The 17,661-nt window shown below is 44.5% G+C and overlaps 1 protein-coding gene and 1 long non-coding RNA gene across 2 annotated transcripts in view; one reads left to right on the top strand and one right to left on the bottom strand.

The window, feature by feature from the left end:
• Window positions 1-532: 532 nt before the first annotated feature.
• LOC108527654 (uncharacterized) lies at window positions 533-14,411 on the bottom strand. Its single transcript, XR_001884877.1, has 3 exons — window positions 13,791-14,411; window positions 5,064-5,144; window positions 533-775 (listed from the first exon to the last, which is right to left on the bottom strand). It is a non-coding gene; the product is annotated as an uncharacterized LOC108527654 (long non-coding RNA).
• A 71-nt stretch (window positions 14,412-14,482) lies between these two features.
• Window positions 14,483-17,661, top strand: part of RAB8B (RAB8B, member RAS oncogene family) — an 81,573-nt gene continuing 78,394 nt past the window's right edge. The window contains exon 1 of the mRNA XM_017869050.1: window positions 14,483-14,757. Within this exon, the coding sequence (XP_017724539.1) occupies window positions 14,634-14,757 (124 nt within the window). The 5' untranslated portion in view covers window positions 14,483-14,633. The remainder of the gene's footprint in view (window positions 14,758-17,661) is intronic.

Raw genomic sequence — 17,661 nt, 5'->3', positions numbered from 1 at the left:
AGGAAGGAAGGAAGGAAGGAAGGAAGGAAGGAAGGAAGGGAGGAAGAAGGAAGGAAAAGGAGAAGAGGTCCATACCAATCCTGGAAGCAGGGCCATTGGCAGGGAATCCTGAGTTCTGGGTACCTGGAATGTAGCCTAAAAAGATGACATGGCTCTGGGTGAGTAAATCCACTTTGTCTGTAAACTCCTTGCCCAGTGGAGAGGACTGGCCAGAAGAGAACAAGGGTATCATAGGGCTCTCTACACAGTGGGCCCCAGGGGAGAGGCCCCTCTTGCCAAGACCTAAGAACAAATCATATCTGGACAAATAATAAATAAGCCAAAGATGTGAGTTAATAGAGTCTGCAGGAATCTGGGTACCATTATTTCTACCTCAACTATACAACAAACAGGCATGAGCTGTTTCAATATTTTATCTGCTACCTCCAATAAATAACTTACTTACATTGTGCAGTAGGCATTATCTCCAGTAGGTATAAGAGCCAGAGAATGAATGAATGAGCTCCATAAGTAAATATTTTACTGCTACGGTTGCACTCCCATGCAAAACCAGACACCAAAACTCTAGAGGGTGATCCTAAGTTCAGTGCCACCGCTGCTGCCTCCGCAGAATGGACCAAGGGGGAGGAAGAAGAGAAGCTTGACTCCCTGGACTGCTGGGCACTGCTTTTTGTGGGGGTTGCTTGGGTCAGTCAAGGTTGTGAGGAGCTGTCAGACAACACAGCTTCTGTCCACATCATTTCCTTCAGAATCAGCATCATGATCACAGTCCTGGCTTTAAGATGCAAAGAAGCCAAAATTATGAGTTTCCTTATTGTTCACCCATATCTCAGTTTTGCATAATAATTTACAACATTTAACATTAAGGGGAAAATGTCCACATGTAAAAAGTATTTTCATCACCAAATTCTCAAGGCAAAAGATGTAAGGAAATGTGTACAATGTTTATTTCGATGCAAATTTGTTGTTGTGTGTTTAAATGCTAGCAGCATTGAATTCTGGATTCTCGGTTCAGGCAAGAGTTCCTCCAACTTTCTCCAATAATATTGTTCCTAAAGCAGGTGACTCAACGCTGGTCAGCAAGACTTTGCTGGGATGGTGCACCCAAGAGCATCTCTCTTAGGTGATGCTGATGATTGCTAGTAAAACCCGATGTCACTGATACTGAGTGTTGTAACCTTCCGTTTATCAACAGTAGTTAGGGAATTCGGTGTTCTAATACACTGGGTAATCCACTTAATTATAGACTAACAGTATCTAAAGAAATGTAAACTAGTTTTGAAATAACTATAAGGCTGGGCACAGTAATCCCAGCACTTTGGGAGGCCGAGGCGGGTGGATCACTCGAAGTCAGGAGTTCAAGACCAGCCTGGTCAACATGGTGAAACCTCATCTCCACAAAAAAAATTTAAAAATTAGCCAGGCATGATGGTGCATGCCTGTAATCCTAGCTACTTGGGAGGTTGAGGCAGAAAAATTGCTTGAACCCGGGAGGCAGAAGTTGGAGTGAGCGGAGATTGCACCACTGCACTCCAGGCTGGGTGACAGCGTGAGACTCTGTGTCAAAAAAAAAAAAAAAAAAAAAAACAAACTATAAACTAGCACAACAGTACATTACCAGCATATCGTAATTCTACCTAGTATTTTAACTATGTAAGTGTGGGTCCCACCTCCTGTGAAGGCCATAGGTTTCTTATCAAGTGGTCTGTGTCAGTTTCATCTTTATTCCTCTTATGGTATCTAGCAAGTCGATTTATATATTGTAGGTGCTGAAAGAGTTTTTGTTGAATGAATGAAACTATAGAACACAAACTATCATTTACTAACATGATTTTATCCTCCTTTGATGACTCAGAGGGCCCTCCAGGATCACACATTTCTTCAAGGTTGTTATTATGTGCGTTATCTATGGGGATGTTTAAGCACAGACCAAGTGGTTGAACGGGGAATTTTGCAGTGACTGGAAAACAGGACTTGATAACTACCAGCTCATTCCAATTCTGTGTTTGTGTGTTGAAAAGTCAAATATAGAAATGATCTCATTTATTATCACCTGAAAGAACATGTTTATGAAACCAGGAGATCACAAGTGAAAACTGTTAAATAGCCTCTGTTAATAAGCCTTAACCAGAATTCATGGTCCTTGACCATGATAAGCCAATTAATCTGAAAAGGTAGGATACCATTAGTGCTGTGAGCGTATTATTACCATTATTTAATTTTATTAAAACCTGCTCAGATTATAATTTACTAATTAATGCAAACATATTTGTCACTATGTGGCTAATATATGCCAAGCCTGTGTTAGTCAGTCATTAGGGATACAATGTGAATATAATTCATGCCGTCAAGAAATTTAAATAATTTTTCTGTAAAAGCATTTCATTGTGCAGACCATTTTTACACCACTTTAAATGTCAACGTGGGAAATTAGCCTGGGTGTGATTTGACCTTCTAACCTAGCCTATAATTCGTTCAAAATACAGAACAAGACAAAGCAAAAAATGCCAATGTTAGCTTAATTACTTGACATTAGTCTTTTTCTCAAAAACGCAATATACAGAATGTTCATTCAGAATTTTGGGTAAATATGCTTCTGCACAGAAGGTGATTTTCATTTCAGGTTAGTACAACATCTGCCAGTCCTCCAGAGCTTGAGGGTGAAGCGGCCTCCCCAGGTGTGGAGGACAGAGAGACATCATAGCGCCCCACCCTCTTCTCTGATCTTTCTGTGGATCTGATAGTGACAGAGGCGGCAGCAGGGAGCCCTACCCTCGGAGGCAGGAGAAACCTGGGAGGCAAGGACGGGTGTTCTCAGTCCAGTCTGGCAGGAATTCAGGGAATGGATGCTGCCGTCTTTCCTCATAGCTTCCTGTAAACATACTGATTTTCAACTTGATAGTAGGACTTTGCTATTTAGTGTTTTCATATCTAAAACTAGGGGGTTAGGTTGCGAGAGGTGGCTCAGCCTCTAATCTCAGCACTTTGCGAGCCCGAGGCGGGGAGATTGCTTCAGTCAAGGAGTTTGAGACCAGCCTAGGCAACATGGTGAAACCCCATCTCTGCCAAAAAATAAAAATAAAAATTAGCTGGGCATGGTGGTGTGGGCCTGTGGTCCCAGCTGAGGTGGAAGGATACCTTGAGCTGAGGTGGCAGGACACCTTGAGCCTGGGAGGTAGAGGTTGCAGTGAGCCAAGATCCTGCCACTGCACTTCAGGCTGGGTGACAGAAAGAAACCCTGTCTCAAAAATAAATACATAAATAAATAAATATGAAAATAAGGGCCGAGTGCGGTGGCTCACGTCTGTAATCCCAGCACTTTAGGAGGCTGAGGCGGGTGGATCACCTGAAGTTAGGAGTTTGAGACCAGCCTGTCCAATGTGGTGAAACCCTGTCTCTACTAAAAATACAAAAAATCAGCCAGGCGTGGTGGCGGGCGCCTGTAGTCTCAGCTACTCCGGAGGCTGAGGCAGGAGAATTGCTGGAACCCGTGAGGCAGAGGCTGCAGTGAGCCGAGATCTCACCACTGCACTCCAGCCTGGGCAACAGAGTAAGACTCTGTCTCAAATAAATAAATAAATAAAAAAGGTTTAGATTAAATCGGTTTCCTACCATACAGTCTGCAGGACACAAGCCCCATAAGATGCGCCATCAGACTGGAGTGTGGGGAAAGCCGTGTGCCACACCTTGCTGTGGAGACTCAGCTGCGCCTCTGCACACTGATGTCAGAGAAGCTGCACCGTCTAATCAACTGATAGCAGCATTTCTCAAAATGCTTAGCCCTGAAATCTTTTCTTCTTGTGTCACCTACTAGCATCTGCTGACTCACTTAGTGTTCTGAGGTACACATTTTGAGAAACCCTGGAATACATCTCTATAGTCATTGGTTTTTTGTTTTGTTTTTTCTCAGGATGGAGTTTCGCCCTGTCAGCAGACTGGAGTGCAGTGGCGCAATCTCGGCTCATTGCCACCTCCACCTCTGGGTTCAAGCAATTCTCCTGCCTCAGCCTCCCGAGTAGCTGGGATTACAGGCGCCCGCCACCACGCCCCGCTAATTTTTGTATTTTTAGGAGAGAGGGAGTTTCGCCCTGTTGGCCAGGCTGATGTCAAACTCCTGACCTCTGATCTGCCCGCCTCGGCCTCCCGAAGTGCTGGGATTACAGGCGTGAGCCACCGCACCCGGCCTAGCCATTGGTTTTTATGGCCTCTTTTTCTTTGAGAAGGAGTCTCCTTCTATTGCCCAGGCTGGAGTGCAATGGTGCGATCTCAGCTCACTGCAACCTCCGACTCCCTGGTTCAAGCGATTCTTCTGCCTCAGCCTCCCGAGTAGCTGGGATTACACCACGCCCAGCTAATTTTTGTATTTTTAGTAGAGACGGAGTTTCACCATGTTGGCCAGGATGGTCTCAATCTTCTGAACTCGTGATCCACCTGCCTTGGCCTCCCAAAGTGCTGGGATTACAGGTGTGAGTCACCGTGCCCGGCAGGTTTTTGTGGCCTCTTATAGCAAGAAGTAGTCTTAGAAGTCAGAGGTCCATTGAGGTTAGATAGTCTGTCAAGGATCTCAGTTAGTCAGAGGGCAGACTAGGTCCCTTTCATCTGTCAATTTCTTACATTCTGTATTCTCATAACCTTGATGAATAAAATTTTACTGTGAGGAAAGCTAGAAAAAGCATCAGCAATTGAAATCCACAGACAATTCCTAAGCCCCAGAGCTTCTACTTTTCCGTGAGCCCTGTTGGTTGAAGTGACTCCTGATTAAGCAAAAGCGATTAGAAATACTATATTTTCTAATGATGACTATCTACAGGCTAGTGAAGGTGTTATTGAATAGAGACTTACGCACAGTTCAAGAAGCCAGTGAGAAGAGGGAAAGGAGAAACAAACAGATCGGAGTCCAGAGCCCAGGTAATTAGCTCCTGGTGATGAAAAGTAAATTACTTTTTTTGATACTGAGCTCAAGGAGATCCTTTGATTTTTTTTTTTTTTAAGTACTAAGTATGAGTCACAGATTCAGTTGGCATCAGATCTTGAAAAAGAGAACTGATACTTACTATACTGACCTTAAAGCCTTGTCTCCTAGATAGGATCTCCTTTTTGCCAGCTCGAAAAAAATCTCACACATCTCTTCACTTGGTCTTTGCCTTGAGTTAAAAGAACAAAAATAATTTTAGGCTTTAATCTCTTTTTATGCAGTTTGCTTGTAAAGAATTCTTTAAGTTGGTGGCTGAGTAAACAACGGTATTCTCCCAGCAGTTAATTCCACTGGCTATTCCGCAGTCCCAACTATAGTATAGCCTAGCCCCAAAGTAATTAAAGAAGCAAGCAATTTGCATTCTTTTTCTACAAAACTACTCTTGAGTAGCAGATGGCAAACACAAATGTTTTGCTCTAGAGACATATGGAAACCTCTCTGTTTCATAAAAGCCTCAATAAATATTAAACCCCGAATGATGCCTTTCATTGCAGAAATAAAATGTGATAATCCCCCAAACAGCCTAATTAGACCATATAGCTACTTGAGTTTCAGAAAGCGGTAGGTGGGAAATTACAACATGATTGGGATTTCATTCTTGGTTTCTCTTAATCTGAATATTCAACCTGGCCCAAAGGAATCACCTATTCAGCCTTATTTATTCAGCATTCTATCAGGTTATCATCATCATTTGTCCTTGTAATTTTAAAAGTGAATAATCAAAGAGTCCTGCTTCATTTCATATTAACTCTTCAGTTCTGTCTAAACCAGTGAGAGCAAGGAATTTCACAAAGGGACAGGGTGTTTTATCATAGGTTCTGGAGCAATTCAGTGTGTTCCCTGATTAACTCTGTTTGTAAGCCTTTGCTATTGTTAAACTAGAAAAAAAAAAAAAAAAAAAGTCAGAGCCAGGCGCAGTAGTGTGCACCTGTAGTCCTAGCTACTCGGGAGGCCGAGGCAGGATCACTTGAGCTCAGAAGTTTGAGGTTACAGTGAGCTATGATTGTGCCCGTGAATAGCCACTGCACTCCAGCCTATGGAACATTGTGAGACCCTGCCTGTAAACATATATATATATGTCTATGTTTAAGGTTATTCAGGAAATGATTATGATTATTCATATTAAGTAGCAATTGCAGGCAGAAATCTGATTGGAGTTGGCTCAAAATACAAAGCAGAATTTTATTTTTCTCTTAACCCAGTAGTTTGGCAACCCAATAAATCACTGTTGCTATCTCAGGACTAAAACTTTGTGCTCTTTGGAAAGAGAGAAGCACTGATAACTGAGTCATAAGGGTGAATCGAATGTTGTTTAGAACAAGGAACTAGGTGTCTTGGGCTCCTTTCCCAGCTCCATACCCTACATGGCCTCAATGGGACTCACAAGGCCTCTGACGTTGCTGATAAATCCCCCGATTCACCAGGGTGTTTGGGTGGCTCAGGAGACTATTGTGTGAAAGACCAGAACTTCCAGGTCTCAGGATATCTGTTATGCAGGCCTGGATTCAAGCGTTCAAAGGATTTTACAGATGGGAATGGACGATTTCATTCAGCTCCTCCCATTTTACAGTTAAGGAAACTGAGACACAGAAAGGCTGTGCTTGTTTAAGGTCACAGAACTAGTTAGTGGCAGACAGGAAACAGAACTCAGGTCATCTGATGCTGAGTTCAGTCCTTTTTACAATTACAAAGTTCCAGCACAGATTAGTCAGAGCCTGATAGAAAAATCAGAAAGTTTGCTTCAGGAGCCATTTAAGGGAATAAGGCCCATTTTAAACTCTTTGCTGCCAGAATAGGCTTTATACCCTTAGCTGATTCCTGAAGTAGGGCAGAAAAGGGACCAGGTGTCGAAGTGCTTTGGTTAATTCTGGCTTTGGGCTACCCATTCCCTCCTCAAGGAGGCCATATTTCCTTCTTCCCAGTTAAGCATCAACCCATCTGTTTAGAGAATGACAAATCACACTTTTTCTGGATTCATTTCTGTGATTTCTCCAATGTAATCCATCACTTGGTAGTACTTGACACAAATATCCACGTGATGGCCAGCCATGGTGGCTCACACCTGTAACCCCAGCACTTTGGGTGGCCAAGGTGGGCAGATCACCAGAGGTCAGGAGTTTGAGACCAGCCTGACGAATATGGTGAAACTCTGTCTCTACTAAAAATAAAAAAATTAGCCAGGTGTGGTGGCATGTGCCTGAAATCCCAGCTGCTCAGGAGGCTGAGGCACGAGAATTGCTTGAACCCGGGAGACAGAGGTTGCAGAGAGCCGAGATCGCGCCACTGCACTCCAGCCTGCGTAATACAATAAGACTCAGTCTCAAAAACAAGCAAAGAAATATCCATGTGCATTTGACATGCAAACACAGATGGTGATCATTTGTTGGTTTCCCAGCCTTATCTTCTCCAGTCTTCACTAAGAGAACCCTGTGTTTAGGGTGAGGCTGACTCTACACCCAGTCCCAGTGGGTTACATCAGTTGACCGAGGCCACTCTCTTGGGCCCTGGATAGGTTCAGGGAAGGGCAGTCAAGGCCCATGGAACTCAACTCCTGGGTATTTATTTGAACTCTTGGGGAAAAGGATTCTCTACATTCTGCTCTGTTTGAATATGGAAGCAAGCAGCCCCAGGAGTTTCAGGAAGACATTTTGCAACCACATGGGGCTAGCCTATTGAAATAAGTGCTATTTCAAAGACGCATTGCTAAGATGCTGACAGAGAAACCAGGAACTGGGCATGTAATTTGAGCTACTGGATTAAGCCTCACCTGTGACTAGGTCTATATCTGATCATTTTAGTTTAGGGTTAAATATTTTTATGGTTTAAATAGGTATTTTTATTTAGGTCATTTAGTACTCTGTTATTTACTACCCTAAGCATCCCAATACCTGTTCTGATGCTGATTGTGAGTTTCAGCACATCTTGACTTTGCCATTGGATAAGAGTCCATTTTAAAGTTGGTCCCAAAAGACTCAAAAAAATAAAAACCCAAAAAACTCAAGTTTACAAGAAGCTCTACCCAAAATGCATAGTCCTTATTGCACGTCTTACTTTACACAAAATCCCACAAAATAACAATGCCTAGCTTAATGAAATCAATGAATTTTACTAATATTTGTCAGCAACTTTATTATCAGAGAAAGAAATAATACAAGAGGTATTAGAATGAATTCCTTCTAAACCACCTTTGGGTGCAGGAGTCCTCAACCCCCAAGGCAGTGGGCTGGTTCCATTCAGTGGCCTGTTAGGAACTGGGCTACACAGCAGGAGGTGATCAGCAGGCAAGCAAGCATTACCACCTGTGCTCTGCCTCCTGTTCGAACAGAGGTGGCACTAGATTCTCAGAGGAGCACGAACCCCATTGTGAACTGTGTATGCAAGGGATCTAGGCTGCACACTCCTTATGAGAATCTGATGTCTAGGCCGGGCGCAGTGGCTCACAACTGTCATCCCAGCACTTTGGGAGCCCAAGACAGGCGGATCAACTGAGGTCAGCAGTTTGGGACCAGCTTGGCCAACATGGTGAAACCCCATCTCTACTAAAAACACAAAAATTAGCCAGGCGTGGTGGTGTGCGCCTGTAATCCCAGCTACTCAGGAGGCTGAGGCAGGAGAATCGCTTGAACCTGGGGAGTGGAGGTCCCAGGGAGCCTAGATCATGCCACCGCACTCCAGCCTGGGTGACAGAGTGAGACTCTGTCCCAAAAAGAAAAAAAAAAAATCTAATGCTTGATGGTCTGTCATTGTCTCGTATCACCCCTAGATGGGACCATCTAGTTGCAGGAAAACAAGCTCAGGGCTCCCACTGATTCTACATTATGTAGAATGTACATAATGCAGGGGTCTTATCATCTCTCCCTTTTATTTAACTTCTGCATCTAGTGGTCGTATGCATAATATGTAACAATCAGTTTGGCAGGAACACTTGACCGAGCAGATTGGAAGCCTGGCCAATCAGAATGGATGCTCAAATAATCAAAATCAACACCCAACCAATTAGAATGGATGCCCCACTAATCCGAATGAAAAGCCAACCAATCAGAATGGACAACTTATCTTGACCTATCAAGATAAATGCAGTGTGTACAAGCCTCACATTTACCATTGAATTTTTCACTTGTGGGCTCTCCCCTCAATTCGCTGGGAGCAAACTGAGGGCAAGGACCACACGAGACATCTTTTTGTATCCTCCAGGTGGCCTTGCTTAGCTAGTTTCAAACTGTGAACTTAATGAATGTTTGCGTGGACATTTTTCACCCCGTGATTGCTCAGGAAGTATCAGTGAGTGGAAAGGGCACAGTTTGTCCCTCTGATTAGGATAACTGTAGAATTATACACTGGAGTATTACTAAATAGCATTTTGTTTATGACACACAGGTGATATGAAAAATTGGTATTTTTAAGGGCTTATCATTCAGTGTGATCTTGACAAACCAGAAAAATAATATATAATTATGCTGATTCCTTAAACACAACAATGAATAGTGTACTTACCGAATGAATAACATAAATACAAGGTAGAGTACAAATAGAAAGGTATTAGTGAGGTCCCAAACACCTATTATAGCAAATAATAAACTAAAGGTGTCCAGATGTTTTAAAATTAGCTAGACTGCTGAGACGCCAGTCAGATCTTTATTCATTTGTTCATTCAACACCTTGAGTGCCTACTACGTATAAAACATCATGCTAAGCATGCTGGGGATGCAGCAATACCTTAGCAGTCTCTTTCCTCAAAGAGTTCAACTTTTAAGGGAGCAAAAAAGCACACAAACCATTCAATAACACAGAGAGAACTTATTCAACAGCCGAGTCATCAGTCAGTGAAGATAATCACCATAAAGGACATCTTTGTAGCCCACCGGGACAGCTGTGCTTAACAGATGGCAGAGGGCCAGAACCTAAGAGTGGTTGGGCAGAAGTGTCAACCGAGATGGGTACACACTGATTCCCAGAGGCTGCTTTGCCTTTAATTTTTCAGGACCATGTAAGCTCCTGGATTCTTGTAAGATACAATTAAGGAGAGGAAAAGTCCCAATAATAACTGATATTGGGCCAGGCGTGGTGGCTCATGCCTGTAATCCCAGCACTTTGGGAGGCCAAGGTGGATGGATCACCTGAGGTCAGGAGTTCGAGATCAACCTGGCCAACATGGTGAAACGCCGTCTCTACTAAAAATATAAAAATTAGCCAGGCATAGTGATTGTTTGGACAAACGGAGGCAAGATGGCGCAGTTCCGGGTTCTTCAACTTCGGCGGCGCCGCGGGAAAGACAGGCAGGTTCGACCTGCCAGGTGCAAGCCCGACTCCGACGGAGAAGAATCCCCACAAAACCGCCCCTAGCTGGGCCTACCGAACCGCGCCCGACCGCCCGGCCCTATGTCCGCCCAGCGCTGCCCTCCCACTCGGCCAGGGCCGCAGGAGCATAACAGCCCGCTCCGGCCGGGGCCGCGGGCGCGCGGTGCGAACTTCCTTGGCCCCTCCTCGTGCGCGGGACCTGGGAACCTCCTCCGAGAACGCCGGAGCGAACTTCCTTGGCCCCTCCTCGTACGCGGGACCCAGGAACCTCCTCCGAGAACGCTGGTGCGAACTTCCTTGGCCCCTGCTTCTGTGCGGACCTAGGAACCTTCCCCGAGAACGCCGGAGCGACTTCGTCGGCCTCCACCGCTGGAGACTGGTGAACCTCGCCCCTCCTTCACATTGGCTTGTAAATAAAGTTTTTTTTTGCCTTGCCTACTTGCCTTTTCTCTGGCATTTGCTCTGGGGGTCGCATTAAAGCAAATCAGTGATGGGCATCTGTAATCCCAGCTACTTGGGAGGCTGAGGCAGAGGAATTGCTTGAACCCAGGAGGCAGAGGTTGCAGTTAGTTGAGATTGTGCCATTGCACTCCAGCCTGGGCAACAAGAGTGAAACTCTTTCTCAAAAACAATAAAAACCTGATATTGGTTTTGTCAGCCTTTGATAAGTAGGAGTCTCAGTCAAATTTAATTTCATTAAAGCAATTAAGAAAGGTGACATTTCTTGCTCTCAAGTGTTACGGAGCAACTTAAACCAGCTTAATAATTCTTAAATTATTTTGAAAATCTGCTTAGAGAACACACAGACCCTCAAGACTGTTTGTAGAATCTTGGGCGTGGACCCCCAAGATGAATACATTACTGTGGAGAGTGAATAATGCCTTTAGAATTGTGCAACATGGCAGTCTTGCTTGCTACCATGAGGAAAGTTAGCCTGAGGACAAAGTAAACACAGAGGAGAGCAGGAACAAGAGAATACAGGAAAATGAACTAAAACTTTGATCAAAACCAGCCAAAAGCTCACACAGACCTCATACCAGACAGACCTCCTTTCAGCAATAACCCATTTCCTTAGAAAGTTCACAGGGAAGAACTCGGATTGACGCAGCCTGGGTCATATGCCCACCTCTGTGGCATATGCAGTGAAGTGACATGATTCACAGTCACCATTAGAAAGAGGAGTGGCTTTCCAAAAGCAGAAAGAGTGTTGGTCTGACAAAATTCACAGCAGGTAGACTCCTTGGACATCTAGATTACTGTAGTCAAGCTGTCATGTACAATGTTAACCCTATAGAAGGCTTCAATAAACATTCGCTAAATCAAATTGAATGTGCTGGTCTGCCTAGTGCTCTGCAGTGATGTAGTATTTATAGGGTGGGCTTGGGAAACTGACAGAAAGTATTGATGTGGTTCACTCAGAGCATAGTAACTTGGAGTTTAAAACGGGGTCCACTGATAGCTCTGGGAGAAAGAAGGAACAGTGGCAACCAGCAACCTGCTACCTTAGGTAACTGTAGTGCTACAAATATACTTAATGTCCAGTCCTTTGAGCAAAATGCCTTCATTCAAGAGTACTCAGTTACTATTACCAGAATCTGATATCTAAATAACATTGTTGCACAAAATATGAAAACGAATAATGTGTAAGAGAAAAAAATCTAATTCTTTTTGAAGTAGTATCAATATGTCAAAATGCTTGAATGGTTCAACAGTGGTGTGCAAACTTACCAGCTAGAAAGTCCCAATATTATATATACTTGGTAGCAGAGAAAAACTGGGGAAGTGAAAATAAGACAACCTTATTATTTTTTAAAATTCCCACCAATTAACAAAATTCCCCTAAGAAAATTTAGGGACTTTAAAATTCCTAATGCTAGTTTCTCTTTTGAACTTAAGTTCTTTACCATATCAGTACATTTTTATTCATATAGAAAGAGAATGATAATAGTTGCATACAGGCAGTGGGACTAAACATGATTTTAATAAATATACTTTTTTCTTTTGTTTGAGATGGAGTCTCGCTCTGTCGCCCAGGCTGGAGTGCAGTGGGGCTATCTCGGCTCACTGCAAACTCTGTCTCCCGGGTTCCCGCCATTCTCCTGCCTCAGCCTCCTGAGTAGCTGGGACTACAGGCGCCCGCTGCCACGCCCAGCTAATTTTTTGTGTTTTTAGTAGAGACGGGGTTTCACCGTGTTAGCCAGGATGGTCTCAATACCCTGACCTCGTGATCCGCCCGCCTCAGCCTCTCAAAGTGCTGGGATTATAGGCGTGAGCCACCACGCCCCGCCATAAATATACATTTTTAAAAAGAAAGAAATTCCACTCCTCTTTGCGGAATTTTTTCCCCTTCTTTTCCAGGAATGAGGAGGAAGGTATAGAACAATCCACATTGTTCAGACCATGCCTGAAGTCACGTTCAGAGGCTTGCTCAAGGACTGGCTTGGGCAAGGAGACTCAGCCTGTGCCAGAGAGCAGAATCCTTCTTCATTAGGGGCAGACACTGTGACTTTGACCTCATTAGAGCTTTGTTCCTATCTAGTGGACTCTAGGAATGAGACATTCCGTAAGCAGCAGCAGTAGCAGCCCTCTGGCTACTGTATGATCAATAAGTTAATGATGATGCATTTCATCTTTTACTCACATAGAAAATGAAGGCCAATTCCAGGGCCAACTAAGTCTTCTGCCACAATGCGACTGAGAATAGATTATCAGTGGCACTGTTCGTAAAGTCACAAGGCACACAGTATGTATCTTAAAAATCCTACTGGCTTGTTCAACTAACTGTCCACATTTTTTTTCCTTTTCTTTTCTTATTCCACTAATGGTGGAGTCCACTGGTTCCCTTAATAACCTCTAGCCTTCCAGAAGGTGTTTCCTTATAGCTAAGATAAATGGTAAATGTCTGGACCAGTGGTTCTCAAATATTTTGGTTTCAAGATCCCTTTATCCTCTTAAAAATTATTGAAGACTCCAAGAAGCTTTTGTTTACGTGGGTTTTATCTGTCCGTATTTGACATATTAGAAATTAAAACTTCCAAGGGAGAACAACAGATGAGAGACAGAGAGCCCTGGCAGGTGGACTCCTGGTCCCACACCTCCTTAGCCTTTTGCTTCCACATTACCTGAACCAGTCAACTCCCTTTTCACAACAGCTAATCCGGTTGGGTTTCTGCCACTAGCAAATGAAAGGGGACTGAACAATACACCCACAAAACAAAGAATTAGCCTAAGACAATAAATAAGAGGATTAACTTGAGTATAACAGAATGCTGTTTCCCCCTATATTCGTCATCAGTTAAGTGAGAGCCTACTGAAGATTAATGAATATTACCATCAATGCTAACAGTGCCTTATGGGTTTCAAAGAACTTCCACATTTAGTATTTAAGTTTCACTAGAACCCTATGAAGTATCTTGTTTCATATCCATTTTACAGATGAGAAAACTGAAATGTACAGTGCCTGCGTGACTTGTCACAGCGGTTATGCAGCAGACCCAAGACTAAATTCAAATCTTACTCTCTAAATTCCCGTGGCCCGGTTCCCGCCTCACAGGATGCTTGCAGTTTTATGGGGCACAGACTCGTAGCACAAGGTTTCCCAGATTTAAAAATCCATCTTCCTGCGAGGAGAGAGGAGCGATCATCGTAGCAGATTCTCTAAGTACTCATCGTATTTGGCTCTGGTCTGTGTGGCTTGAAGAAGGGGGCACGAGTGAGGTTCGAGTTAGCATGGTAACCATTCTTTCTCAGCTCTGTGACTGAGGGACTGCCGGAGGGCGGTTATAGTGGTTCTGGGCATGGCCTGGGGGAGAAGCTGGATAATGCACTCTGCAGATAACCCGTAGGCTGCGCCACAGCAGCGCCAAGGAAAGAAAGCATCTCTGCTCCAGGTCTCGGCGGAAGAGATGCGGGAACTACGGGGCTCTGATTCTGAGGTCCTGGATTTGGAAGGCGCCCGCACACAAAGAAATTACAAAGTTGAGTTCTGGCGGCTCGACCAGCAGAGTTCGAAACGGGGCGTCCCTTCCCAGCTCGGGTGGAAACGCCTCACTCTGTCACCCCGCCCATAGCAGGTCTTTTATCCGCTGGAGCCGCCTGGACAGTCCGCACGGGGCACGCCCGAGGCTCCCGGGAGGAACTACAAGTCCCATGAAGCCCCGGGGCGCGGGCGGTGATGACGAAGCCCTCGCGGATTGGCCTCACTGGGAGGGGCGCGCAGGCCTTCTCTGAGAGGAGGGGCGGGGCGCGGGGCGGAGCGAGCAGCGGCGGATTGGCGGGCACGCCCCCTCGCCCGCGGCCCCCTCCTCGCTTCTCTCCACTGCCTCCTCTGGCTCCCCGGTCAGAGGGCCGGAGCGAGAAGATGGCGAAGACGTACGATTATCTCTTCAAGCTGCTGCTCATCGGCGACTCGGGGGTGGGCAAGACCTGCCTCCTGTTCCGCTTCTCAGAGGACGCCTTCAACACCACCTTCATCTCCACCATCGGTGAGGGAGGGGCCGCGGCCCGGGACCGGGGAGAGAATTGGGGGGCGGGTACGAGGGGATGGGGAGAGGGCGGGGGGCGCTTGGGAGCCCCGGAGAGGAGATCCCGAGGACTGCAAGGTGGCGGGGGCACTGAGAGGGGCGAGGGCGTTTGAGGGAGAGGGGCGAGCGGGAACGTGAGGCTAGGGCGAAGGGGTAACTTGGGGGCAAAGGAAGGGGAAGGGGAACAGAGGAACAAGGACTAGGGGTATTGGGGGAACGAGAGGGTTTGCAGACTGACAGGGAGGGGTCTTTGAGGGACAAAATGTGTTGGGGGGAAAACGCAGGAAATCTCGTGTAGAGAGAGAAGGGGATAGTGGACATGTAAATGGATTAAAAGACAGGAGAGGAAGGAAATGTGAAGGGGGAAATGAGGGATGGGGCAATGAGAGGGATGTGAAGTAAAGGGACAGAGGACACAAGGGACAGAGAAGTGAGAATCAGGCAACTGGAAGGGAATTCAGGGGAATGAGCGGTCAGAAGGTGAGGAGGAAGGGGACGGCTGGCCACAGGAGGTCTGGACCGAGATGTCGTAGGAGGGGGCAGAAGAAAATTGTAGGTGGAAGAAGAGTTCAAGGGATCAGAGGGCGGAATGAGGATACTTGGTGGAGAAAGTAAAGGAGATCTGGGTGTGAGACAGAAAGGAAAAGAGGAAGCAACATCATAGTAAAGGGAGGTTGAGCAGAGAAGACAGAGGAGATGGAAAAGAGAGGAAATGGAAAGTAATGGGGCGCAGGACTTGCTCCAGTAACTGATTACCATGTTCTCTTTACTTCCTTTGGATCAAGTGCAGGAGAAAGCAAAATGTGAGTAATGATGGAATAATGTCTGTAGAGCGTTAATTTGTTCTGTGAGTGTTAATGGATGTTAAGGGAATTGGTGACTTTTGGAAATGATGTGGTCAGGAAAATATGGTTCACCTCTTTACTATGATCTCCTGAGAAGCAAGACTTCTCAGTATTTTAAATCCTTGGATCTGAATGTTTAACAACTTCTCAGCCAAGGAATTGATCTTGTGTTCTACCTGCCTCCCTGTATATTTTGCTTTGGTTCTAATTATTGTTAAATGAATCACAACATGTGATACACCTCTAAGTTACTTCCAATTGATTCAAGAGTCTTTCTGATCTTGGCTGGGAGCTGTCCTTTCTACTTTTGTACTGGAAGACACTGTGTTCAGGTAACAAGATCTCTTAACTTACGATAAACTGAAGACCAAGTCAAAGCTGGTTTTAAGCTGTCTTAGAAGTGACGACCTTAACATCATTTCTCCTGTTAAATAGCTGCAGGTTAATTAAGTACCTTAAGAATATCTCAGCTTTTGGTTGTCTTGGTGATGTTTCTGGCCTCTAATAGTGGCTTATTTAGGCATCTTTCATATAGTTCTTACAGCATATTTCCCCATGAATTTCTGGGTTGGGAAATAATAGAGAGCTAGTGCTTCGGTAATACGAGTGTTTGAATATTTGTGTATTTTAAAAAATAATTTATCTTTTTTTAAAAAAGAGTATTTGGTATAGACCACTCTTTAAGTATTACAAAAGGCTATGGTTTGTTTGCTCATTCTGGCTTCTTTCATATAGATTGAACGGTCTAACATCTCCTGGGTGTTATGATGTCTGAGCTTAAGGAAGTTTGAATTGCAAGTTCTTGGCAGTCAGTCTTGAGTAGGACTTTTCTTTTCTGAAAAGCAGATTTTAAATGTCATCTCTGAAGTATATTCCTAAGATTTGGTGGTAGCTGCTGGTACAGCAACGAAAGGGCGTTAATTTTTGATGTTGGTATTAATTTCAAAGCCTCAGATAATGACTTTTCATTGTCGACTGCATACTGCGGTGCAGATGGGAAAGGATCATTTCTAACAAGCTGAGTGGGTGTCCTTTTGTCCATTCTGTATTTGAGCCTCCCAGAAGTATCTCCTGCCTTGAAAGTAAGTGAACCTCACTGATGCTGTTTTTGTTAAGCTTCTTAGACAACTTGCTTGTTTGTGATAGCTTTATTCGTTTTCTGTTTTTCCCTTAATTTTTGTCCCATGTTTCCTTTAAGGCTGTCTGCTTCCTTTTAAAATAGTACCTTTTAAAAATTACTTTTCATTTTGAAGGGTTCAAGTCTATCAGTGGATTTCAAAAAGTGATGGAACTGAGGTTCTTTGGAGGGTGACAGCTATGAAGGCATGAAAACCAGTGCCCTGAAACAGATTAGAATAGGAAGTGAACATGAAAAGGAGGTGAATCTCATGTGAGATCTTGGTCTTCATATTTTCTGTGAGGTGGATGTGGTAAAAAGAGGCTGTGAACTGTCTTCAGTTGACGTGGAGGAGGGGAAATCCCATACCCCTTGTTTAGCCCCAGAGCTCCAACAGGAAGTGGTAGCACACTGCCTTCAAGCAGCAGAATTTATATACCTGAAACCTAATGCTCTGCAGTCAAAATTAAGCTGGGAAAATAAGGTGAATGTTAGCATCATTCTGATTCTGCAGACTCTTTACTGATTACAAGTATAGATTTTGGGTGTTGACATCTCTAGCAGCCATTCCCTCCATGCCCCTCACCTCATTCCCAGGTGATCTGCAGTTATTGAGGTGACAGCCCGTCTCCTCCCTAGTCATGAAGTACCTAAGTGTGTCAGTTCCTGTGCTTTTCTGACTGGGTTTTGATGAGGTCTGCCACAGCATTGCTGGCAACACTTGATAAGCTCTATGTCATACGGAAAAGATGCATTTCTTAACGCCTGGGGTTTGTGTGTATGTGTTTTGGTAGATATGTATGGGTGTCTGTTTCTTCCCATGAAGATACATTTTAAGTCTTAGTTTTGCTTTGTCAAAGTTTTAGTAGTTTTAAAAATGGGAATCTGCCATCTTTTTTTTTT

Source organism: Rhinopithecus bieti, unplaced genomic scaffold (genome assembly GCF_001698545.2).
Source record: "Rhinopithecus bieti isolate Rb0 unplaced genomic scaffold, ASM169854v2 scaffold_4908, whole genome shotgun sequence".
Taxonomy (NCBI): Eukaryota; Metazoa; Chordata; class Mammalia; order Primates; family Cercopithecidae; genus Rhinopithecus; species Rhinopithecus bieti.
The sequence above is the reverse complement of the archived record's forward strand: the minus strand, read 5'-3'. Positions and strand labels throughout refer to the sequence as shown.